Genomic DNA, 26,784 nt, shown 5'->3' with positions numbered 1-26,784 from the left:
TATGCGTTTATAGGAATGAGTGTATATGCATATGTATGAGCGTCTGTACTGTGTTAAAAAAAATCTCACGACGACGTGATTACATTTTTTTTCTTTCTTTATTAGAATTAGAACATCACGTTTCAAAAGAAAAGAAAAAATAGAACATCACAGCCCTGGCCCATCTTTACAGAAAATGGCCCGGCCTATCCTATCTGCATGGTCCATTAAGTAGTATACCAGCAGCAGCGTTCCCGTAATTCCACACAAGAGCCCTAGCTAGCTGCGCCGGAGAGAATGCGGCGGCGCAAATTGCCGCCGCCCGGCGGCCCTACTGCGAGGAGGAGGAGGAAGGTGGAGTTGGAGGAGCACGAACGTCCGCCTGTTGACCTCATCAGCACTCTCCCCGACGAGCTCCTCGGCGAGATCATCTGCCTCCTCCAAATTAAGGACGCCACCCGCACCCAGATCCTAGCTTCCCGGTGGCGCCGCCTCTGGCGCTCCGCTCCCCTCAACCTCGACTGCTGTCATTTGTTCTCCGTCAAGGGCGAAGACATGTCCTATCTCTGCCCGTAGCTCATCCTTTTAGCCCACCCGAGCCCCGGCCGCCGCTTTTGCATCACGACGAACTCCTCAATGACTACCCCTACCGTGGACCACTGGCTTCGGTCCGCCGCTCTGGATAACCTACAGGAGCTTGAGTTCGCCGGCCGTGGGTTGACCTGCCCGGTGCCAGCATCAATCTTCCGCTTTGCACACACCCTCCGTGTCGCAAACATCAGGCACTACACGCTCCAGGACGCCGCTGTCCAAGGGCTTCATTTTCCCCAGCTTATGCAGCTCGGACTCGAATGTGTCCACGTCTCGGAGCCCTCACTGCGCCGCTTGATCGCCGGATGCCCAGCCCTAAAATTCTTGTTGATCCTCAGAAGCTCCGGCTTCCACAGCCTCCGGATCAACTCCCTCAGCCTTAGAAAATTATGCATACGCACCTCCGGATCAACTCAGCCCCAGTTCGGGGAACTCATCATTGAAAACGCCCCTCGTCTTGAGAGTTTGATTTATCTGCATAAGATTTGGCGCATCGGTGATCTACCGGTATCACTACCAGAATAAATAACGCTACCGACGGTGTTATCTATGCCGACGGCTCCCGTCGGCATAGATGGAGATACGCCGACGGCCGAGGAAACACTGTAGGCGTACAGAAGCCGTCGGCAAATCTTTGTCTATGCCGACGGGCACCGTCGGCGTAGATTAGCCGCCGGCATCTCCCCCACTATACCTACGGGGACCGTCGGCATATACACCCCGTCGACACACATGTGGGCCCACCGACCCAGGACCAGAAGGGGAGTTGACGCCGTCACCACTATGCCGACGGCCCTGACGGAGGCCGTCGGCATAGTTAGTACACTTTTTTTTAGTTGTCAGAAAACACGTGTGCTATCTACGCCGATGGCCTGGCCGTCGGCATATCTGTGGTCTATATATGCCGACGGCCAAACCGTCGGCATATATATGTTGTATGTTTTTTATATTTTTAAAATTTAGACTTGATTAATTTAAATCTAATTTATATAGACTTAAACATACAGAAATTATATATGGATTTCGGGCAGAATTTTCCCTATATTATGAATATCCATTTTTTTTTTACTTTTGAGTACGTTAAAATGTAACCTCATGTAATTTTGCATATAGGTCCTTATACTTAGTAAAAATCACAAATATTGATACTTCCATAGATTTGGACAACTTTTAAATGACTTTTTTATCATAATCTCGCACCGCCTTGCAGCAATGCCACCGAAACAGCGCACAGGTCCTGATGCGTGTGTGAAAGTTATGTTGCATGCGTAGACGCCCGTCTTGGGTCTCCGGGGTGTTGCCCACCCTCCACGGACGGTAGTGCCACCGTCACTTGGAGAGGGGAATCGTGCGTGTCGGGTAGAACAAAGGGAATCTATTGATGGGTTCGGTCCAGCCCTATTTGGGGATGTTCCTATGGGCTGACCAATCACAACCAGGTGGAAGAGTACACTGGTCAAAGCCCGTCCGGCAAAGTCAAAGGGCTAGATCATCAGGTCAACTAGGCTTCGTGGTGGCCTTCCAGGTGTAGCAATGCCACCAACACCGTACCGGGTCCTGAAGCGTGTGTGAAAGTGATGTTGCATGCATAGACGCCCTTCTTGGGCTTCGAGGTGTGCCCCCCTCTACGAACGGCAGAGCCGCCGTCACTTGGAGGGGGAATCGTGCGCGTCGGGTAGAACCGGAGGGAATATATTGGTTGGTTGGTCTAGACCGTGTTCGGGGTTGTTCCTATGGGCTGACCAATCGCAACCAGGTGGAAGAGTACATTGGTCAAAGCCCGTCCGGTGAAAGTCAAAGGGCTAGATCACCGGGTCAACTGGGCTTCGTGGTGGCCTTCCAGGTGTAGCAATGCCACCGAAACACCGTACCGGGTCCTAAAGCGTGTGTGAAAGTGATGTTGCATGCGTAGACGCCCTTCTTGGGCTTCGAGGTGTGCCCCCCTCTATGAACGGCAGAGCCGCCGTCACTTGGAGGGGGAATCGTGTGCGTCGGGTAGAACCGTAGGGAATCTATTGGTGGGTTGGGTCCAGCTCTACTCGGGGATGTTCCTATGGGCTGACCAATCGCAACCAGGTGGAAGAGTACACTGGTCAAAGCCCGTCCGGTGAAAGTCAAAGGACTAGATCATCGGGTCAACTAGGCTTCGTGGTGGCCTTGCAAGTGTAGCAATGCCACCGAAATAGCACACGGGTCCTGATGCGTGTGTGAATGTGATGTTGCATGCGTAGACACCCTTCTTGGGCTCCGAGGTGTGCCCCCCTCTATGAACGGCAGAGCCGTCGTCACTTGGAGGGGGGAATCATGCGCGTTGGGTAGAACCAGAGGGAATATATTGGTTGGTTGGTCCAGACCGTGTTCGGGGTTGTTCCTATGGGCTGACCAATCACAACCAGGTGGAACAGTACACTGGTCAAAGCCCGTCCGGTGAAAGTCAAAGGGCTAGATCATCGGGTCAACTGGGCTTCGTGGTGGCCTTCCGGGTGTAGCAATGCCACTGAAACACCGTACCGGGTCCTGAAGCGTGTGTGAAAGTGATGTTGCATGCGTAGACACCCTTCTTGGGCTTCGAGGTGTGCCCCCCTCTACGAACGGCAGAGCCGCCGTCACTTGGAGGGGGGAATCGTGCGCGTCGGGTAGAACCGGAGGGAATCTATTGGTGGGTTGGGTCCAGCTCTACTCGGGGATGTTCCTATGGGGTGACCAATCGCAACCAGGTGGAAGAGTACACTGGTCAAAGCCCGTCCGATGAAAGTCAAAGGACTAGATCATCGGGTCAACTAGGCTTCGTGGTGGCCTTCCGGCTATAGCAATGCCACCGAAATAGCGCATGGGTCCTGATGCGTGTGTGAATGCGATGTTGCATGCGTAGACACCCTTCTTGGGCTCCGAGGTGTGCCCCCCTCTACGAACGGCAGAGCCGCCTTCACTTGGAGGGGGAATCGTGCGCGTTGGGTAGAACCGGAGGGAATATATTGGTTGGTTGGGTCCGAACCGTGTTCGGGGTTGTTCCTATGGGCTGACCAATCGCAACCAGGTGGAAGAGTACACTGGTCAAAGCCCGTCCGGTGAAAGTCAAAGGGCTAGATCATCGGGTCAACTGGGCTTCGTGGTGGCCTTCCGGGTGTAGCAATGCCACCGAAACACCGTACCGGGTCCTGAAGCGTGTGTGAAAGTGATGTTGCATGTGTAAACGCCCTTCTTGGGCTTCGAGGTGTGGCCCCCCCCTCTACGAACGGTAGAGCCGCCGTCACTTGGAGGGGGGAATTGTGCGCGTCGGGTAGAACCGGAGGGAATCTATTGGTGGGTTGGGTCCAGCTCTACTCGGAGATGTTCCTATGGGCTGACCAATCGCAACCAGGTGGAAGAGTACACTGGTCAAAGCCCGTCCGGTGAAAGTCAAAGGACTAGATCATCGGGTCAACTAGGCTTCATGGTGGCCTTCCGAGTGTAGCAATGCCACCGAAATAGCGCACGGGTCCTGATGCGTGTGTGAATGCGATGTTGCATGCGTAGACACCCTTCTTGGGCTCCGAGGTGTGCCCCCCTCTATGAACGGCAGAGCCGCCGTCACTTGGAGGGGGGAATCGTGCGCGTCGGGTAGAACGAAGGGAATATATTGGTTGGTTGGGTCCAGACCGTGTTCGGGGTTGTTCCTATGGGCTGACCAATCGCAACCAGGTGGAAGAGTACACTGGTCAAAGCCCGTCCAGCAAAAGTCAAAGGGCTAGATCATCGGGTCAACTGGGCTTCGTGGTGGCCTTCCGGGTGTAGCAATGCCACCGAAACACCGTACCGGGTCCTGAAGCGTGTGTGAAAGTGATGTTGCATGCGTAGACGCCCTTCTTGGGCTTCGAGGTGTGCCCCCCTCTATGAACGGCAGAGCCGCCGTCACTTGGAGGGGGGAATCGTGCACGTCGGGTAGAACCGGAGGGAATCTATTGGTGGGTTGGGTCCAGCTCTACTCGGGGATGTTGAAGGAAATATGCCCTAGAAGCAATAATAAAGTTATTATTTATTTCCTTATATCATGATAAATTTTTATTATTCATGCTAGAATTGTATTATCCGGAAACATAATACTTGTGTGAATACATAGACAAACTAAAATGTCACTAGTGTGCCTCTACTTGACTAGCTTGTTAATCAAAGATGGTTATGTTTCCTAACCATAGACGTGTGTTGTCATTTGATTAACGGGATCACATCATTAGGAGAATGATGTGATTGACATGACCCATTCCATTAGCTTAGCACCCGATCGTTTAGTATGTTGCTATTGCTTTCTTCATGACTTATACATGTTCCTATGACTATGAGATTATGCAACTCCCGTTTGCCGGAGGAACACTTTGTGTGCTACCAAACGTCACAATGTAACTAGGTGATTATAAAGGAGCTCTACAGGTGTCTCCAAAGGTACATGTTGGGTTGGCGTATTTCGAGATTAGGATTTGTCACTCCGATCGTCGGAGAGGTATCTCTGGGCCCTCTCGGTAATGTACATCACATAAGCCTTGCAAGCATTGCAACTAATGAGTTATTTGCGAGATGATGTATTACGAAAACGAGTAAAGAGACTTGCCAGTAACGAGATTGAACTAGGTATTGAGATACCGACGATCGAATCTCGGGCAAGTAACATACCGATGACAAAGCGAACAAAGTATGTTGTTAGGCGGTCTGACTGATAAAAGATCTTCGTAGAATATGTAGGAGCCAATATGAGCATCTAGGTTCCGCTATTGGTTATTGACCGGAGACATGTCTCGGTCATGTCTACATTGTTCTCGAACCCGTAGGGTCCGCACGCTTAACATTACGATGACAGTTTCATTTTGAGTTTATATATTTTGATGTACCTAAGTTTGTTCGGAGTCCCAGATGTGATCACGGACATGACGAGGAGTCTCAAAATGTTCGAGACATAAAGATTGATATATTGGAAGCCTATGTTTGGACATCGGAAGTGTTCCGGGTGAAATCGGCATTTTACCGGAGTACCGAGAGGTTACCGGAACCCCTCGGTAACCTAATGGGCCTTAATGGGCCTAGTGGAGGAAGAGGAGAGGAGGCCTAGGGGCTGCCGCGCGCCCCTCCCCCCCCCCCCAAGTCTGAATTGGACAATGAGGGGGGGCGGCGCCCCCCCTTTCCTTTCTTCCCTCTCCTCCTTCCCCCCAAGTCCTAATCCAACTAGGGAAAGGGGAGGGAGTCCTACTCCCGGGAGGAGTATGACTCCTCCGGCGCGCCTCCTCCTAGGGCCGGCCGCACCCCCCCCCCCCTTTTGCTCCTTTATATACGGGGGCAGGGGCACCCCTAGACACACAAGTTGATCTCCAAGATCGTTCTCTTAGCCGTGTGCGGTGCCCCCTTCCACCATAGTCCTCGATAATATTGTAGTAGTGCTTAGGCGAAGCCCTGCGACAGTAGAACATCAAGATCGTCACCATGCCATCGTGCTGACGGAACTCTTCCCCAACACTTTGCTGGATCGGAGTCCGGGGATCGTCATCGAGCTGAACGTGTGCTAGAACTCGGAGGTGCCATAGTTTCCGTGCTTGATCGATCGGGCCGTGAAGACGTACGACTACATCAACCGCGTTATCATAACGCTTCCGCTGTCGGTCTACGAGGGTACGTAGATTACACTCTCCCCTCTCGTTGCTATGCATCACCATGATCTTGCGTGCGCGTAGGAAAATTTTGAAATTACTACGTTCCCAACAGTGGCATCTGAGCCAGGTTTTATGTGTTGATGTTATATGCACGAGTAGAACACAAGCGAGTTGTGGGCGATATAAGTCATACTGCTTACCAGCATGTCATACTTTGGTTCGGCGGTATTGTTGGATGAAGCGGCCCGGACCGACATTACGCGTACGCTTACGCGAGACTGGTTCTACCGACGTGCTTTGCACATAGGTGGCTGGCGGGTGTCAGTTTCTCCAACTTTAGTTGAACCGAGTATGGCTACGCCCGGTCCTTGCGAAGGTTAAAACAGCACCAACTTGACAAACTATCGTTGTGGTTTTGATGCGTAGGTAATATTGGTTCTTGCTTAAGCCCGTAGCAGCCACGTGAAACTTGCAACAACAAAGTAGAGGACGTCTAACTTGTTTTTGCAAGGTATGTTGTGATGTGATATGGTCAAGACATGATGCTAAATTTTATTGTATGAGATGATCATGTTTTGTAACCAAGTTATCGGCAACTGGTAGGAGCCATATGGTTGTCACTTTATTGTATGCAATGCAATTGCGCTGTAATGCTTTACTTTATCACTAAGCGGTAGCGATAGTCGTGGAAGCATAAGATTGGCGAGACGACAACGATGATACGATGATGATCAAGGTGTTGCGCCGGTGAAGATGGTGATCATGACGATGCTTCGAAGATGGAGATCACAAGCACAAGATAATGATGGCCATATCATATCACTTATATTGATTGCATGTGATGTTTATCTTTTATGCATCTTATCTTGCTTTGATTGACGGTAGCATTTTAAGATGATCTCTCGCTAATTATCAAGAAGTGTTCTCCCTGAGTATGCACCATTGCAAAAGTTCTTCGTGCTGAGACACCACGTGATGATCGGGTATGATAGGCTCTATGTTCAAATACAATGGGTGCAAAACTGTTGCACACGCGGAATACTCAGGTTATACTTGATGAGCCAAGCATATACAGATATGGCCTTGGAACACAGAGACCGAAAGGTCTAGCATGAATCATATAGTAGATATGATCAACATAGTGATGTTCACAATGAAACTACTCCATCTCATGTGATGATCGGACATGGTTTAGTTGATTTGGATCACGTGATCACTTAGAGGATTAGAGGGATGTCTATCTAAGTGGGAGTTCTTTAGTAATATGATTAATTGAACTTAAATTTATCATGAACTTAGTACCTGATAGTATCTTGCTTGTTTATGTTTGATTGTAGATAGATGGCCCGTGTTGTTGTTCCGTTGAATTTTAATGTGTTCCTTGAGAAAGCAAAGTTGAAAGATGATGGTTGCAATTACACGGACTGGGTCCGTAACTTGAGGATTATCCTCATTGCTGCACGGAAGAATTACGTCCTGGAAGCACCGCTGGGTGCCAGGCCAGCTGCTGGAGCAACACCAGATGTTATGAACGTCTGGCAGAGCAAAGCTGATGACTACTCGATAGTTCAGTGTGCCATGCTTTACGGCTTAGACTCGGGACTTCAACGACGTTTTGAACGTCATGGAGCATATGAGATGTTCCAGGAGTTGAAGTTAATATTTCAAGCAAATGCCCGGATTGAGAGATATGAAGTCTCCAATAAGTTATATAGCTGCAAGATGGAGGAGAACAGTTCTGTCAGTGAGCATATACTCAAAATGTCTGGGTATAATAATCACTTGATTCAATTGGGAGTTAATCTTCCAGATGATTGCGTCATTGACAGAATTCTCCAATCACTTCCACCTAGCTACAAGAGCTTCGTGGTGAACTATAATATGCAAGGGATGAATAAGACTATTCCCGAGCTCTTCGCAATGCTGAAAGCTGCGGAGGTAGAAATCAAGAAGGAGCATCAAGTGTTTATGGTCAACAAGACCACTAGTTTCAAGAAAAAGGGCAAAGGGAAGAAGAAGGGGAACTTCAAAAAGAACAGCAAACAAGTTGCTACTCAAGAAAAGAAACCCAAATTTGGACCTAAGCCTGAAACTGAGTGCTTCTACTGCAAGCAGACTGGTCACTGGAAGCGGAACTGCCCCAAGTATTTGGCGGATAAGAAGGATGGCAAGGTGAACAAAGGTATATACGATATACATGTTATTGATGTGTACCTTACTAATGCTCGCAGTAGCACCTGGGTATTTGATACTGGTTCTGTTGCTAATATTTGCAACTCAAAACAGGGACTACGGATTAAGTGAAGATTGGCTAAGGACGAGGTGATGATGCGCATGAGAAATGGTTCCAAAGTCGATGTGATCGCGGTCGGCACGCTACCTCTACATCTACCTTCGGCATTAGTATTAGACCTAAATAATTGTTATTTGGTGCCAGCGTTGAGCATGAACATTATATCTGGATCTTGTTTGATGCTAGACGGTTATTCATTTAAATCAAAGAATAATGGTTGTTCTATTTATATGAGTAATATCTTTTATGGTCATGCACCCTTGAAGAGTGGTCTATTCTTATTAAATCTCGATAGTAGTGACACACATATTCATAATGTTGAAGCCAAAAGATGCAGAGTTGATAATGATAGTGCAACTTATTTGTGGCACTGCCGTTTAGGTCATATCGGTGTAAAGCGCATGAAGAAACTCCATACCGATGGACTTTTGGAACCACTTGATTATGAATCACTTGGTACTTGCGAACCGTGCCTTATGGGCAAGATGACAAAAACACCGTTCTCTGGTACTATGAAGAGAGCAACAGATTTGTTGGAAATCATACATACATATGTATGTGGTCCGATGAATGTTGAGGCTCGTGGCGGATATCGTTATTTTCTTACCTTCACAGATGACTTAAGCAAATATGGGTATATCTACTTAATGAAACATAAGTCTGAAACCTTTGAAAAGTTCAAAGAATTTCAGAGTGAAGTTGAAAATCATCGTAACAAGAAAATAAAATTCCTAGGATCTGATCATGGAGGAGAATATTTGAGTTACGATTTTGGTGTACATTTGAAACAATGCGGAATAGTTTCGCAACTCACGCCACCCGGAACACCACAGCGTAATGGTGTGTCCGAACGTCGTAATCGTACTTTACTAGATATGGTGCGATCTATGATGTCTCTTACTGATTTACTGCTATCGTTTTGGGGTTATGCTTTAGAGACGGCCGCATTCACATTAAATAGGGTACCATCAAAATCCATTGAGACGACGCCTTATGAACTGTGGTTTGGCAAGAAACCAAAGTTGTCGTTTCTGAAAGTTTGGGGCTGCGATGCTTATGTGAAAAAGCTTCAACCTGGTAAGCTCAAACCCAAATCGGAGAAATGTGTCTTCATAGGATATCCAAAGGAAACTATTGGATACACCTTCTATCACAGATCCGAAGGCAAGACTTTTGTTGCTAAATTCGGAAACTTTCTAGAGAAGGAGTTTCTCTCGAAAGAAGTAAGTGGGAGGAAAGTAGAACTTGATGAGGTAACTGTACCTGCTCATTATTGGAAAGTAGTACATCACAGAAACCAGTTTCTGTGACACCTACACCAATTAGTGAGGAAGCTAATGATGATGATCATGAAACTTCAGAACAAGATACTACTGAACCTCGTAGATCAACCAGAGTAAGATCCGCACCAGAGTGGTATGGTAATCCTGTTCTGGAAGTCATGCTACTAGATCATGATGAACCTATGAACTACGAAGAAGCGATGGTGATCCCAGATTCCGCAAAATGGCTTGAAGCCATGAAATCTGAGATGGGATCCATGTATGAGAACAAAGTGTGGACTTTGGTCGACTTGCCCAATGATAGGCAAGCAATTGAAAATAAATGGATCTTCAAGAAGAAGACTGACGCTGACGGTAATGTTATTGTCTACAAAGCTCGACTTGTCGCAAAAGGTTTTCGACAAGTTCAAGGGATTGACTACAATGAGACCTTCTCACCCGTAGCGATGCTTAAGTCTGTCCGAATCATGTTAGCAATTGCCGCATTTTATGATTATGAAATTTGGTAGATGGATGTCAAAACTGCATTCCTGAATGGATTTCTGGAAGAAGAGTTGTATATGATGCAGCCGGAAGGTTTTGTCGATCCAAAGGGAGCTAACAAAGTGTGCAACCTCCAGCGATCCATTTATGGACTGGTGCAAGCCTCTCGGAGTTGGAATAAACTCTTTGATAGTGTGATCAAAGCATTTGGTTTTGTACAGAATTTTGGAGAAGCCTGTATTTACAAGAAAGTGAGTGGGAGCTCTATAGCATTTCTGATATTATATGTAGATGACATATTACTAATCGGAAATGATATAGAATTTTTGGATAGCATAAAGGGATACTTGAATAAGAGTTCTTCAATAAAAGACCTCGGTGAAGCTGCTTACATATTGGGCATTAAGATCTATAGAGATAGATCAAGACGCTTAATTGGACTTTCACAAAGCACATACCTTGACAAAATTTTGAAGAAGTTCAAAATGGATCAAGCAAAGAAAGGATTCTTGCCTGTGTTACAAGGTGTGAAATTGAGTAAGACTCAATGCCCGACCAATGCAGAAGATAGAGAGAAAATGAAAGATGTTCCCTATGCTTCAGCCATAGGCTCTATCATGTATGCAATGCTGTGTACCAGACCTGATGTGTGTCTTGCTATAAGTCTAGCAGGGGGTGCCAAAGTAATCCAGGAGTGGATCATTGGACAGCGGTCAAAAACATCCTGAAATACCTGAAAAGGACTAAGGATATGTTTCTCATATATGGAGGTGACAAAGAGCTCATCGTAAATGGTTACGTTGATGCAAGCTTTGACACTGATCCGGATGATTCTAAATCGCAAACCGGATACGTGTTTACATTAAATGGTGGAGCTGTCAGTTGGTGTAGTTCTAAACAAAGCGTTATGGCCGGATCTACATGTGAAGCGGAGTACATAGCTGCTTCAGAAGTAGCAAACGAAGGAGTCTGGATGAAGGAGTTCATATCCGATCTAGGTGTCATACCTAGTGCATCGGGTCCAATGAAAATCTTTTGTGACAATACTGGTGCAATTGCCTTGGCAAAGGAATCCAGATTTCACAAGAGAACCAAGCACATCAAGAGACGCTTCAATTCCATCCGGGATCTAGTCCAGGTGGGAGACATAGAGATTTGCAAGATACATACGGATCTGAATGTTGCAGACCCATTGACTAAGCCTCTTCCACGAGCAAAACATGATCAGCACCAAAGCTCCATGGGTGTTAGAATCATTACTGTGTAATCTATATTATTGACTCTAGTGCAAGTGGGAGACTGAAGGAAATATGCCCTAGAGGAAATAATAAAGTTATTATTTATTTCCTTATATCATGATAAATGTTTATTATTCATGCTAGAATTGTATTATCCGGAAACATAATACTTGTGTGAATATATAAACAAACTAAAACATCACTAGTGTGCCTCTACTTGACTAGCTCGTTTATCAAAGATGGTTATGTTTCCTAACCATAGACATGTGTTGTGATTTGATTAACGGGATCACATCATTAGGAGAATGACGTGATTGACATGACCCATTCCATTAGCTTAGCACCCGATCGTTTAGTATGTTGCTATTTCTTTCTTCATGACTTATACATGTTCCTATGACTATGAGATTATGCAACTCCCGTTTGCCGGAGGAACACTTTGTGTGCTACCAAACGTCACAACGTAACTGGGTGATTATAAAGGTGCTCTACAGGTGTCTCCGAAGGTACTTGTTGGGTTGGCGTATTTCGAGATTAGGATTTTTCACTCCGATTGTCGGAGAGGTATCTCTGGGCCCTCTCGGTAATGCACATCACTTAAGCCTTGCAAGCATTGCAACTAATGAGTTAGTTGCGAGATGATGTATTACGGAACGAGTAAAGAGACTTGCCGGTAACGAGATTGAACTAGGTATTGAGATCCCGACGATCGAATCTCGGGCAAGTAACATACCGATGACAAAGGGAACAACGTATGTTGTTATGCGGTCTGACCGATAAAGATCTTCATAGAATATGTAGGAGCCAATATGAGCATCCAGGTTCCGCTATTGCTTATTGACCGGAGACGTGTCTCGGTCATGTCTACATTGTTCTCGAACCCGTAGGGTCCGCACGCTTAAAGTTTCCATGACAGTTATATTATGAGTTTATGAGTTTTGATGTACCGAAGGAGTTCGGAGTCCCGGATGAGATCGGGGACATGACAAGGAGTCACAAAATGGTCGAGACGTAAATATCGATATATTGGACGACTATATTCGGACTTCGGAAAGGTTCCGAGTGATTCGGGTATTTTTCGGAGTACCGGAGAGTTACGGGAATTCGCCGGGGAGTATATGGGCCTTATTGGGCCATACGGGAATAGAGGAGAGAGGCCAAAAGGAAGGAGGCGCGCGCCCCCCCTCTGGTTCGAATTGGACAAGGGGTGCAGCCCACTTTTCCTTGTTCCTCTCCCCCTCTTTCCTTCTCTCCTACTCCAACAAGGGAAGGAGGAGTCCTACTCCCGGTGGGAGTAGGACTCCGGTGAGCATCCAGGTTCCGCTATTGGTTATTTACCGGAGACATGTCTCGGTCATGTCTACATTGTTCTCGAACCCGTAGGGTCCGCACGCTTAACGTTATGATGACAGTTTCATTATGAGTTTATATATTTTGATGTACTGAAGTTTGTTCGGAGTCCCGGATGTGATCACGGACATGACGAGCAGTCTCAAAATGTTCGAAACATAAAGATTGATATATTGGAAGCCTATATTTGGACATCGTAAGTGTTCCGGGTGAAATCGGCATTTTACCGGAGTACCGGGAGGTTACCGGAACCCCCCGATAACCTAATGGGCCTTAATGGGCCTAGTGGAGGAATAGGAGAGGAGGCCTAGGGGCTGCCGCGCGCCCCTTCCCCCCCCCCCCCAAGTCCGAATTGGACAAGGAGGGGGGCGGCGCCCCCCCCCCCCTTTCCTTTCTTCCCTCTCCTCCTTCCCCCCAATTTCTAATCCAACTAGGGAAAGGGGGGGAGTCCTACTCCCGGTAGGAGTAGGACTCCTTCGGCGCGCCTCCTCCTAGGGCCGGCCGCACCCCCCCTCCTTTTTGCTCCTTTATATACGGGGCAGGGGGCACCCCTAGACACACAAGTTGATCTCCAAGATCGTTCTCTTAGCCGTGTGCGGTGCCCCCTTCCACCATAGTCCTCGATAATATTGTAGTGGTGCTTAGGCGAAGCCCTGCGACAGTATAACATCAAGATCGTCACCACGTCGTCGTGCTGACGGAACTCTTCCCCGACACTTTGCTGGATCGGAGTCCGGGGATCGTCATCGAGCTGAACGTGTGCTAGAACTCGGAGGTGCCATAATTTCGTGCTTGATCGATCGGGCCGTGAAGACGTACGACTACATCAACCGCGTTATCATAACGCTTCCGCTGTCGGTCTACGAGGGTACGTAGATTACACTCTCCCCTCTCGTTGCTATGCATCACCATGATCTTGCGTGCCGTAGGAAAATTTTGAAATTACTACATTCCCCAACAGATGTTCCTATGGGCTGACCAATCGCAACCAGGTGGAAGAGTACACTCGTCAAAGCCCATCCGGTGAAAGTCAAAGGGCTAGATCATCGGGTCAACTGGGCTTCGTGGTGGCCTTCCGGGTGTAGCTATGCCACTGAAACACCGTAACGGGTCCTGATGCGTGTGTCAAAGTGATGTTGCATGCGTAGATGCCCGTCTTGGGTCACCGGGGTGTTGCCTCCCTCCACGGACGGCAGTACCGCCGTCACTTAGATCATCGGTCAACTGGCTTCGTGGTGGCCTTCCGTGTGTAGCAATGCCACCGAAACACCGTACCGGGTCCTGATGCATGTGTGAAAGTGATGTTGCATGCGTAGACGCCCGTCTTGGGGCTCCGGGGTTTGGCCCCCCTTCGCAGGGGCTAGATCATCGCGTCAATGGGGCTAGGATATAGTCCGGTCGGGTGGCGTGCAGGTATGACTGAATATATTTTTTATTTTTTCTACTTTACTTTAGATTGGTGCCGTACTTGTCACATGGATAGCTAGTTTATGTATAAATAATAATTAATTTAGTAAGGACATTACTAAAATAAATTTAATTTAATGTAAAATAGGTATGCCGACGGTATAACCGTCGGCATAGGTCGGCACCACCTATGCCGACGGTTATACCTTCGGCATACCTCCCATCTTATCCAACCGGCATCTCACAGTAAAAAAACCAAAAAAAAACCTTATCCAGTTCAGCCTCGATCCACAGCCACCCCGCCGCCGCTCGATCCTGCCCCTCCGTCCCTCGATCCCGCCGCCGCCAGCCATCCCCGCCCCGCACCTCTGCCGCCCTCTTCTGCGCCGGCGCCTTCCCCGCCCTGGCAGCATCACACCGTCCCCGCCCTGCACCCGCTCGGCCCCCGTCCGTCCCTGCCCCGCACCGAGCGTCCCCGCTCTGCTCCGCCGCCGGCCGTCCCCGCCCCGCACCGCCTCCGGCCGTCCCCGCCCCCCGCATTGTCGTCGTCCGTCCCCGCCCGCCCCCGCTCCCGTCCCCGCACCGGCCCCGTCGTCCTCGTCCCCTCCTGCTGCTGGTGAGCTCGGCTCCCTTGCGGCCGCGGCCGCTGCTCCGGCGGTCCGGCGCCCCCTCCCCGGCCCTCCTCTGCTGCTGGTCCGGCGCCCCCTCCCCAACTTGAGCACCAGCGCGTGCCGTCCCCACCCCGACCAGCCGGCCCTCTCTGAAAGTGAGGAACTTTTTCCTTTTTCTTAGTTTTGTACCTCCTTATGATTGTTGCTATGTTCCTGTTCAATTTGTGATCGAGTTAGTGACGACCTCTTGTTGAAGGAAGTTAGTGGCAAGCTGCAAATGCAATATTATTGACTGTCCTAATAAGAGAAAATGATGCAAATGTGATTGTGTCTGGTATATTATGTGTTTTAGTAGAGCTTGCAAACAGAGAAATTAGCATTCGAATTTTGTCCCACATGGAGGTGGATAGTTTGCAAAATATTGTTTGCAGGTGGATAGTTTGCAAAATACTGATCAATGGATGGCATTAGCACTATGATTGTTTTTCCAACTCTTAAGTGTCAAAGTTGTATGTGATATGATGATATATATAATTTTTGAGACGGTGGAATTAGCATTCTTTGTTGTGTCGTATCTCCATGATAAAGTGGTTTTTTCTTCATGATGGTCTTGCAAAATAAGGATGAAATATTTTTTGACACTTCATGGTCTTGCTAAAAAATAGTAATTTGTGCAAAATTGGTAAGTTGTTCATCAGGATTTAACATTTCTAATACTCTGAATGTGAAACTTGAAGTGGGTGAATTTATTTTGTATTTCTCATCTAGTAAATAAAGCGATGAAGGTATTGGTGCACGACTCCCAGATCCTCCTGCTACCGAGGAGATGAAGTGGCTCATTGAGCCCACGGGGAAAAAGTAAGTGCCCCTTAATAATATTTTAAACACATACTATCATTTTTATTGTGCACATACTAATATTTTTCATTCTTTTGCAGCTCCTAGAAATATCCTAATGGTGCCCGTCTTCCAAACGGCATCATCACTATCATGTTGAAGAAATATTGGCCGGGGATGTTCACTCCGGACCCAGTCAACCACCCGGAGCGCAAGATTTTGGCCACGTGCTGGGATCACTATGAAGTAGCCTTCCACCTGGCCTATGAGACGGCTGCTAAGGCCGTGATATCAAACTTTTGGGTAAGTCCTCTTCCGAAGCACTAGTCTTGAGTTTCTTTCATAGTTTATCATCGAATCGTTTAACGCATCGCTTGTTCCATTCTGGTTTTATGATTGCCTCTAGAAATTCTATAGAGTTCTTGAGGAGCACAAGGCCATGGCCGATGAGTATGTGCTACGGGCTGCGAGGAAGCAGACCCGTCAGATACAGTACGAGGTGCGCTGGGTGGCCATCTCACGGTATTATCACGACAAACATGGCGTGAAGGTGACCAAGGAAGAAGCTAAGGCACAGGACCTTACCTTGGAACGGGAGCAGTACATGTTGGTAAGCATAACGGACTTTTCATTCCGACGTTTGTGGTAAATTTCATTGTTTCGTGTTCACATGCCATTATGCTTCATTATGTAGGTGGCTCCTGATTGGTGCTATCGCCACCCTGAGGGATGGGCGGGATTGGTGGATATGTGGGTCGGCGCAGACACAGAGTTTGCTGCCAAGAGCAGCATAAACAAGGCTAACCGAGGACATGACGGAACACACGGTCAGGGAAACCGAAACCACTGGCACACCAAGAAAATTCAGGTATATCTATGTACATGAAACATTCTTGATCTTCTATTTGCCGTATGTTCTTATGTATGACTAACCTTTGTTTGGTGGTGCAGGAGGAGAAATTGAAGCAGCCGCTCTCAGACATCGAGTCCTGGAGGCTCGCCCGTGTGCGGCCTAATCGCAAGGATGACGAGAGTGAGTACTATGGCAAGGCCGGGAAGAACCTGGAGTCCTACAAGAAGGAGTTTAAGAAGTGGAATCCTGACAAAGGAGACCCCATGTCTGCGGATTCCAACGAGAGGGCGGTGGTGAGCATAGGGCCGAGGAGTCATGGTCGGTCGGTGGTTCTGGATTCGGTGATCACCCCTTCTATCTCCTACAGACGGATCCGAGCTACCAACCCGAGGCCGAGCCCGCGCCCGCGCCTGAGCATGTCCACTGCACAGGCCATCCTAGCCCAACGCAACTCTATAAGTATTTTCCCTCTTATCTTCTTTCTTTCTACTTTTATTTTCCGCTTTGTTATGTATTATGAGTTGCATCATGTCATATTGTAGGCCTACATGGAGTTCCAACGTCAGCAGCTCTACGACTGGAACCAGAGAGTTGCAGCAGTCATGGAGCACAATAGTCGCATGACGCAGCTTATGTTTGCGTCTATGGCAACCGGGCAGATTCCTACAATGGAACCACCACCACCACCTCCTGGACCACAACCAGTGGTGCCTACATTTGAACAATTTCTGGCAGACCACTACAATGTCACTCCGGTTAGTACATCACCAACCTATTCAACCACAACTTCTCGTTTATTCAATACAATCATATATTGCCTTACCATCTCTTTCCAAACATGCAGGGAACTGATGGTGGTGCTACTGATGGTTCCACTCCTGAGTCACGGAGCCCAGTCACTCCGGTCTGGCTTGGCGGCGGCGGTGGCGGTGGCGCTAGCGCTAGCGGTAGTGGTGACGACCTCGGCTTTGGCGGCCTCGGTTTTGGCAGTGGAAGTGATGCCGCTTAAGCCTTTTATTGTGATCATGTTGGACTTGCGATGATGATGCTTCTATGTTGGACTTATGATGCTTCTATGTTGGACTTGCTATTATGTTTATCATGTGGGACTTGCGATGATGATACTTTTATGTTGGACTTGTGATGATGTTTATCATGTTTGACTTGCGATGATGATGAACTTGTGATAATTATCTTCTCTTTTCTGTTGTGATGATACTTTTATGTTGGACTTATGATGCTTCTATATATATATATATATATGTTGTTATTTGAATTGAAATATAACAAAAATAGGAAAAAAAAGAAAATAGTGCATAGCTACGCCGACGGTTAAACCGTCGGCATAGCTTCCGGCGTGTTACCAGTGGTCGACATGTGGCAGCTTCTGGGAAGCCTGGCGTGAGCTACGCCGACGGTTGGGCCCAACCGTCAGCGTACCGCCAGGACAGGGTCGCTCAGGAGCTGCCACGTGTCAGGTGGCGCCGTCAACGTCCGTCAGGTGGAAAATGTCGCCGACGATGTATGTATGCCGACGGTGGTACGGCCCCAGTCGGCTTAGCTCACTATGCCGACGGTTTTTGTATGCCGACGGTTTTTGTATGCCGACGGCCGACCTGAGGTACGCCGACGTACGAGTTGCCGACGGGGGACGTCGGCGTAACCCTTTGCCGACGGCTTTTGGCCCTATGCCGACGGTGATGGGCCGTCGGCAACGTATCAAATTCTGGTAGTGTATACACCGCACTTAAAGTGGACGCCTTGGACTTCCTTGCTGATTTGCAGGGATTTTGTCAGGTTACTAATTAATCATGGCCTTAATTTATATGTCTTGTCTTCAGGGAGAGGCTTCCAGTTAACTTGCATTATAATTGTATTAGTTTCTTCTTTGAGGAGAAATCGTGTTTTATCCGCCCTTGGCCTAATTTTGTAACACATGCTGCATTAAGGGATTGTTTGATGATAGCCCGACGACTAAGGTGGTGCGCAATAATGTCAGGAGTATAGCCGTCAATATGGACCAACTTATTTTGGACAACATTGTCCGCTTGATGAGATTATTTCCAAACTTGGAGGAGCTACACGTCAAGGTGGTGATTTCGTAACTTTGGTATTCTAGCTATTCATGCATGCAAGCATAGTTAATGTTTTTATTTATCTTTATTTTCAGTCCAGTGTATCATCCGAAACAAATTGGTGGGGTCGTAAACACAAGGATTTTATAAGATGCCATGACATCCGTCTGAAGATTGTGGTGCTGGAAACGTATCTGGGCACGTGGCCGCATGTTAACTTTGTCGAATTCTTTGTATTGAACGCGAGAGTGCTGGAGCTGATGACATTTCATATCGAGGCCGGTGTTTACAGCGATGAGTTCTTGGCAAAACAACATAGGAGGCTTCAGATAGATAACAGGGCTACAAGAGATGCTCGGTTTCGTTTTACAACTGCTAGCTGTCAACATGCTGTTTCAGGCACCAAGCATCTCCGCGATTTTGACTTGAATGGCGATCTTTTCACATGTAGATGTTCAAACTAGGTATGATCTGTTTTGCAGCTATTGTTGCATACCACCTTTTGTGTGTTTTTTTCTTTTACTTGTGGGGATATCACCTTTAGTTTTCTGCCCAAGATGGGTTAGTTTCGTGTTTCTAGCTAGTTTGCATATGTTTGGTTCAGGCATCAATTAGGTAGCCTCACACACTGCTTGTAGTGTCACTCTTCAATGGTCACCTTAAATTTGACTTTGCACTCATGATAGCAATGGAAGAAAGTGTTTATTTCTTGAATGTCACCGGGATGAAAAAAGAACTCGTTTCTAAGGGCACAATGAGGCTACTAAGGGGGTGTTTGGTTGGTCTTAATTTTGACTTTGCACTCATGATGGCAATGGAAAAAGTGTAGCCTACTTCTGTAGGCACATTGAGAACTACAAGGTAGGGTTGCCGCCCACTTTGGAGGCAATCTCCACATGTTGGAGTGAGTAGATGCCGACGAGGGTCCACTCAAGTGATACCTGTATACCCAATTAAATGAGATGAGATGACCATGTAAGCATGTATTACACCAACACATGTGTTGATGAGTGCATGATGCTGAATAGAGACTTAGTGTTTTGACATGTGCATTGTTTATTAATCCTTTATGTACTTGTTGAGTCTTTGTACTCACCCTCTTGTTCTTTTAATGTTTCCAGGTAAACCTTGCCGCAACATGCATGCATCGAGGTGCTATGGGAGTAGCACCTTCAGTTTATTCTTCACTGCACAACCCACGCATTTATACCTTACATTAGGGCTATGTTGTTGATAACACTTTAGAGGTCATTATGTCGTGTTGAACTGTTATGGAGTATTTGAAGCTTTTATTTCACCATATGTCGGTTAACTATTCATTTGCTAGAAATATTTTGTTGAGATTCATATTTGGTTAACTGTTAGATATGATTATGCATGTGACCTATTATGGAGCTTGTAGAATATATTAATTGCATGTTCTGGATGTCCTTAAAACAGAGGAAACTCTACTGATATTTTGTACAAAGCTGATGTTACCTTTCCCTTGATAGTGTATGTGTAGCATGCCAAGTGCTAGCTGGCTTGGCCTTGGGGTGTTTAGTTGGTGCAGTCCAAAATATTCATGACAATCCCTCGAAAAAAAAGTTATTGACAGGGAGAATGCTTCTTTTTCTCACCTACCGTTTTACGTTGTAATCTATAGTCAATTCTGTGTCGTTTGGTCCATAACATACATCAGGTCGGTAATTTGGTTACTAGCTACATGAGGTTTGTGAAGATTAGCAGAGAGAACAAAATCCTTGTAGCCACACAACTTTGCTTGCTATATGGTAGAACTAGCCAACGCACTGCTTCTTGGATTGGCAATAGTCATGTAGATGCCTCCCATGAGCAAGGACTTGACATAAACTATTTCCTTTGATACATAAGAATCCCTTCTATACCAAAACAAACTAGGCTATCATCGTAAAAAGTACATTTTTAAGCTTTGATTTGTTTTTACATATATAAACCTCCATCCATCCTCATCTCCTTTGATTCCCGACCAAGATCGACCGATCAATCAAGTACTAGCAAGCTAGCTAAGCTACCAGATCCATGGTGATGGCGGCAGGATGAGGAGGTGTCGGCAATTTGGTATGGTGGTTGGGCCTCGTCTTCGGCGCGGACCCGCTGCTCTGCCTCGTGGCCTGGCAAGCCGCCAATGTATGGTGCCTGCAAGGTTATACCTGTGGGAACGCATTCTCCAAATTCAATTTGTGATAGAGAGCTAGGGGCATCACACCGACTCCAGCTCCAATATCACAAAGAGCGTTATTTATATCAAGATTACCAATTGAACAAGAGATTGTACGTATACCTGGGTCTCCTAGGTACCTTGTCCTCAAATGGGTACTTTGTTATCATAGTCACCTATTCTTTCAGATTCAAACTTCTTTTATTGTTAACAATATCACACATGAACTTAGCAAAAGTGGGAATCTTTAATATTTCGGTCACATGCAATGAAACTCTAAGATTTTCAAGAGTTCATCATTTGAAGGTGGTCTAACAGTTATAGGGTAAGGAAAGTTTTTCTTTGTTTTACATTTATCTTTTTCTTTCTCCTTCTCTTTACCTTTATCTTGATTCCTCGAAGCTTGATTGTTTCCACCCCTTGTTGGATAGGGTGGTCTAGTCTCTTTTTCCACCTAGGTTCTACAGTTCTATCAGCTTCTGCCGCAGCTTCTTCTTCTTCATTCACCATCGACGGTTTCTGTGTTGGGATCAACTTGTTTGTCATTCTCCCCTTCTACTTCATTATCTTGTGCATCTTGTCGGACGGATTCTTCCTGTTCTGGATTGTCGTAGAGGACTTCTTTATCTTCTTGGGTCTGGCTCTGACTTTCTCTCCTGTTTGCTGCTTGTTCCTTCTCGTACCATGCAGGTCCTTTAGGGTCATGCCTCTTTTTACCACTATGAGTGTCAATCCAGTTATAAGAAACAAGATTATCTTTATCAAGTTGGGCAAGAATCAAAGATTGAGTTTCAGAGATTTGCGAGCATTGAGTTTCTATCATGCAGGAATGTTTATCAAGATTTTTCATGGCATGACTCAAGCCATCTACTTCTTCAGAGAGATAAGATATAACCTTTTCATTATGGTAAATACACCTTCGAAGATCCTTGTTGAAATTCTTTTGGTGAAGCTTAAATTTATTCATCGTCTCTCTAAGCTCGTCTTCCTGTTGATAAATACTAAATATATCCACTTTTTCATTAATAACTTATTCAATAGGTTTACCTTTTTCTTGAGCAACATTTTCAAATTCTTCCATTTCTTCAACATGATAGATTTTTCATGTTGGCTTCACTGGTTATTCAATATTCCATTGCTCCTTAGTAGTCATAATTATTTCGATGAGTGACTTTCCTTCTTCAAGATTTAAAGCCATAAAACGCCCACTTGCACTCAAATCAAGAGTAGACTTGGATTCATCATTAATTCCATGATAGAACATATGGTGTATAACAGTCAGCATAACCATGGTTAGGGAAAAGATTTAAAATTTTAGAGTATCTCTCCCAAGCTTCATATAAACTCTCTTCTACTCCTTGAACAAAGGAATTAAGATTTCTTCGTAGTTTGGTGATTTTAGAGCCAGGAAGGAATTTAGCCACAAACCTCTCTGCACACATTTTCCAGCTGATTATACTACCGTATGGTAATCAATTAAACCATACTTCCGCATCATCCTTGAGAGAAAACCAGAAGAGTCTCAATAAAACAAATTCTCGTGACACATCTTTCGTTGCTTGCTATGGTAGAACTAGCCAACGCTCTGCTTGTTGGATTGGCAACAGTCATGTAATGCTTCCCACCAGGAAGGACGTCACCGAGGAACGACTTGACTAAAATATTTCCTTTAATCTATAAAAAAACTTTTTTTTACCAAAACAAACTAAGTTATCATCGTGAAAAGTACTTACTCTGTTCCTAAATATAAGTCTTTTTAGGGATTTCAAAGCACTACATACGGATATATACATATAGATATATTTTAGAGGGTAGATTCACTCATTTTGCTTCTATGTAGTCTATACTAGAATCTCTAAAAATATTTATATTTAGGAACGGAGGAATCTCTAAAATTTCAGAACAAGTGAAAAAGAGATCCAAAAGAGAAAGGCACAATGGGCCATCGCCTTCCTTCCCCCCGAACCTCCAGCCAGTTGACTCCACGCCCATCTCCGGCAACCACGGCCCAGATCCCTCTCTCACCGGTGATCAGCGATCCACGTTAATGGAGCCTCGCTAGGGCACCATGGCCTAACGTGCATGCTACATGTGTTGATGAGTGCATGATCCTGAATAGGGAAAGGACATCAGCGTATAAGACGTAAAGCACATGCGGGGGCCATGCACAAGAGCACCGGCATCCTTCACGAGCAAGCTTGACCCAATGGAGATGAAACGGAGAAGGAAGAACTTGAAAAACAAAACAAAACAAAACGTACTGCAACAGGGTGATTTACCCCAACATGGGGGGTGAGAAGACAGGGGACAGGTAACGGGCTAGTTGGAGTATGAACAATGATACCTTTTGCACCCTCTTGTGCATGCATATTTGGATTTTCTTTCAAGTTCTTACTAGGACAATTTGTAGTTGGTTTACGGCACTGTAGAACTTTGAGAAAGAAACATCTCTAGGCAAGCTCGGAAGAACAATTCACGGAACATAGCAGATCACTAGCACCACAGATCTGTCGAAATGGGCAGCGTAAACCCAGAAGCAAGCAACAAAAACGTTGCTCAATGGAAAAAAGACCAAGAGCAGAGTTGTTCAGACTTCTATAGCAACAATTCCATCAACCAAAATAAACTTTTATATCAGCAACAGCAACAGAAATTCTGTCGCAATTAATTTGGGAAGGGGCACAAGAAACTGCTACAGGCAATGGACATGAAACCCGAAGGAGGAACAGTGTCATAATCTGCATTTTATTTCATGCATTGTGATGCTACAAGGAGCAAAAGCTGTGGCGCATATCAAGGAAGATGTCTTCAAGGAAGGGTTCTCTCATAGAGAGGAAGGGCTCCCAGTGCTTTACGCTCTGCTGCCTCCTTTTTCACCTGCAACAGAATGTGAGATCAAAACATTAGCCAACTTGGAACAGGTCTTAATGGTATTGAAATGGTAAATAGCTTCACAGGATAATATCAAAACACCGGCTTGAAGCCCAGGAATTATTTAGGTTAACACCAGTCTTGTTTGGAGAAATACTTGTATGTAGAAATAATAATTAGTTCTAGGAACTGCCAAACTAAGTTGGCAGAGGTGTTGGGATGCTATATACATCAGTCCCACCTTACATACATAGATCATGAATTCACAAATTTTATGGCTGTATGCTTGTACCATCTTGTACTCAACTACTCATCTCACAAAACATGCTCTAAATGCAAAATGGCCAAGAAAAGTAAGGAGCGAGATTAATATTCAGGGTCAAAGATGTAAAGGATAAGAAAACTACAAGATAGCATGGTTTAGGGAGGAACTTGATGAAACTGCTTTACATAAAACACATAGGGTGTTTAATTTGAGGCATCACACCTCATCCTATGATGGATTGCCCAATCATGGGGCCATCCAATGGTTTTGGGATGATGGATCAACCCACTCCATTCGTCAAATCAGACAAATGAGTTTGTATCAGAAGGTCCATTCTCCGTCCGGCTCATAGTACCAAACACTATTAACGGATTGGCAGTTGAAGCTAATCTATACATGTTGCATAAACACGGTGATGCAGAAAAGTGCAAGGCTGAAGTCTACAGCATGACCGAAATGTAGCACACTTGTACTTGAAGTGGGTAAATATTTCAAAGCAGCATACAGAATATCGTAAGTTATTAATACATGAAAATACAAAAGGCAAGCATCAGCAAATGCACTTACCAGAGCCAGCATGTCGCTCAAATAGCTTTTGAATGGTGTCTGTAGTGCCTGTACAGAAAAAATAAAGGTTTCAGAAGACCTGTGTTTATTACATATGTTTGATAATAGTTAGTGTAATGGTAATCAACAGCTGATTACTGAACCTGAAAGAATGGTTAGTTCATAATGACCTGTTTCTCACACATCAGCACTTCACAGGTCATATGAGTTAATGGATCTTCAGGGGGGAAATAATCTATAACATCTTCAGCACTGAAGAATAAATCAACAGGCTGGGTATTCATTCAAACCCATCTAAGCAAAATGCATCCAGAGAAAGAACTTTGTACACCAAAATACATATAAACCTCGAAACAATTGATGCATCATAAATAGCGATTCAAACTACATACTGAAAAATGACACCATAAGACCGCAGGACTAATTAAACCGTGCAAAAATTGTGAACAATAATCTGACTCGCTAGTATAATATAATAGATTTCAACAATTTTATGCTTTATTATCAAACCTAATCCTTTATTCTCATGTGACATTTCAAATTCTATTCAAACCTAAACCATGACCATTTCTCACTCAGATATGAATTCCATAATTGCTGGGTACAACTTCTCTCCTCCAAACTATTGAAATCTCCAGCATCTAATTCACCGGTTTCTTAGGCAACAAACAATAGTGCGAATTGCAATGCAGCGTGGATGAACCGAATGGAGCATCCGAGACACCATCCCAGTAGATTCATCTAGACCACATACGCAACCGAAATGCACTATGCACCTCACTTTCCCCATTCATTTCGCTAGACGCGCAACCATCAGCCGGGGGATTGGATGATTTGCCCCACTTTACAAGGGGTTGGATGATTTGCCCTGTGATTGTCTCAATGACAGTGGCCCCGGGCCCCACCCGGTAGGCTCTCAGGGGGGGCAAATGATCTTATGGAGAAGTAAAGTGGGGCAAAAGATCCAATTTCTCATCAGCCATAACACAAAGAGAAATCGCAGCTACCGCACAGGCCCTCGAGAAGGCCAGGATCGATCAGGTAAATCGTACGCCATATCCACATCCCACAAACCGGAGGCACGTGGGCACGCGAATCGAGAAAGATCCGCGCAGATTAGAGGGCGGGGCGGGAGGGAACAGGGAGAGGGACGGACCCGGACGTCGTCGGGGAGGTACTGGTGCTTCATGGAGAGGTCCATGGCGCGCTTGAGACGCTGGTGGCGGGCGTCGACCACCTCCCGGGGCAGCCTGCAGAGCGCCTCCTTGATGTCCAGATCGAAGTAGGGGTCATACAGGTCGTCGTACCTCAGGCCTGGAGCAATCACGCACGCACGCATTCAGATCACCAGGTCTCGCGCGGAGATCAGATCTACAGTACGATTGAGACGACGAAGGATCGGATCGGATCGGAGGTTACCGTAGTTCTTGAGGCGGTTGGAGATGGTGAGCATGTGGATGCGGGCCAGCGGGTTGCGGCGCGGGTTCACGAACCACGACGAGAACGCGGACAGCATCGACGTCATCCTGGGCGACGGCGGCGGCGGCGGCGGCGATCCCCTTTCTCGTCTCCTCTCTTCTTCGGTGTTTGTGATTTGGGGAGGAGGAGGAGGGGAGGTGGGGTGGTTGTGGTTTCCCTCTTGGGCCGGGGTCGTAGGAGAGAGACTGAGAGAGAGAGAGTGAAATGGGCCGGAATAAGGGTTGTGGTTTCCTTCAGAGCCTCTTTGGATTACAGAAGAAGAAAAAAACATTCATGTGAGATATGCTCTCTTCTTCAAAAGAATGGATTTATGCTTTTTATAAGAGTTGATTTATGCTCTTAGATTTTATCAAATAATGAATTTACAACACGGCAAAGGTAAGGCGCAAACGTGCGCGAGCTGGTCATAGCGCGTGACGGGCCGTTGTATGAGGAAGCGTAGAACCCTTTGTCTCGGGCCGCGATGTATATATATGGCCAATGCCTTGATGTACAAGTTGAGAGATCGATCATGATCCTCTCAGGAGGTTTACAGAAGATACGGGAGAGAAGAAGAGATAGACATGGATACAAGTTAAACCACTTTCCTATCCCTATACAATTTGTATTCTAACACTCCCCCTCAATCTAAACCCTGTTTGCCAAGGTTGAGATTGTACTTGAAATCATATAACCTCCTCATTGTCAGAGGCTTTGTGAATCCATCAGCAAGTTGATCACCTGTTGGAATAAACCTTATATCAAGCAGTTTGCGTGTCACTCTTTCTTTGACAAAGTGAAAATCAACTTCAATATGTTTTGTCCATGC

General features: G+C 46.1%; 1 protein-coding gene across 1 annotated transcript; it reads right to left on the bottom strand.

Moving 5' to 3' along the window:
* Window positions 1–23,406: 23,406 nt before the first annotated feature.
* Window positions 23,407–26,183, bottom strand: LOC123105530 (cytochrome b-c1 complex subunit 7). Its single transcript, XM_044527612.1, has 4 exons — window positions 25,917–26,183; window positions 25,654–25,811; window positions 24,498–24,545; window positions 23,407–23,671 (listed from the first exon to the last, which is right to left on the bottom strand). Exons 1-4 carry the CDS (start codon window positions 26,020–26,022, stop codon window positions 23,603–23,605), a joined length of 381 nt encoding a protein of 126 aa, XP_044383547.1. The 5' UTR covers window positions 26,023–26,183; the 3' UTR covers window positions 23,407–23,602.
* Between the last annotated feature and the right edge of the window lie 601 nt (window positions 26,184–26,784).

The sequence above is a fragment of the Triticum aestivum genome, chromosome 5A (genome assembly GCF_018294505.1).
Source record: "Triticum aestivum cultivar Chinese Spring chromosome 5A, IWGSC CS RefSeq v2.1, whole genome shotgun sequence".
NCBI lineage: Eukaryota > Viridiplantae > Streptophyta > Magnoliopsida > Poales > Poaceae > Triticum > Triticum aestivum.
The sequence above is the reverse complement of the archived record's forward strand: the minus strand, read 5'-3'. Positions and strand labels throughout refer to the sequence as shown.

Excerpts from the sequence above, each read along its gene's own strand:
- LOC123105530 (XM_044527612.1), bottom strand. The coding sequence starts at position 26,022 with ATGACGTCGATGCTGTCCGCGTTCTCGTCGTGGTTCGTGAACCCGCGC. Across the intron at positions 25,812-25,916 it reads CAACCGCCTCAAGAACTACG|GCCTGAGGTACGACGACCTG; the intron begins GTAACCTCCGAT and ends TGATTGCTCCAG. Across the intron at positions 24,546-25,653 it reads ACCTCCCCGACGACGTCCGG|GCACTACAGACACCATTCAA; the intron begins GTCCGTCCCTCT and ends TTTTCTGTACAG.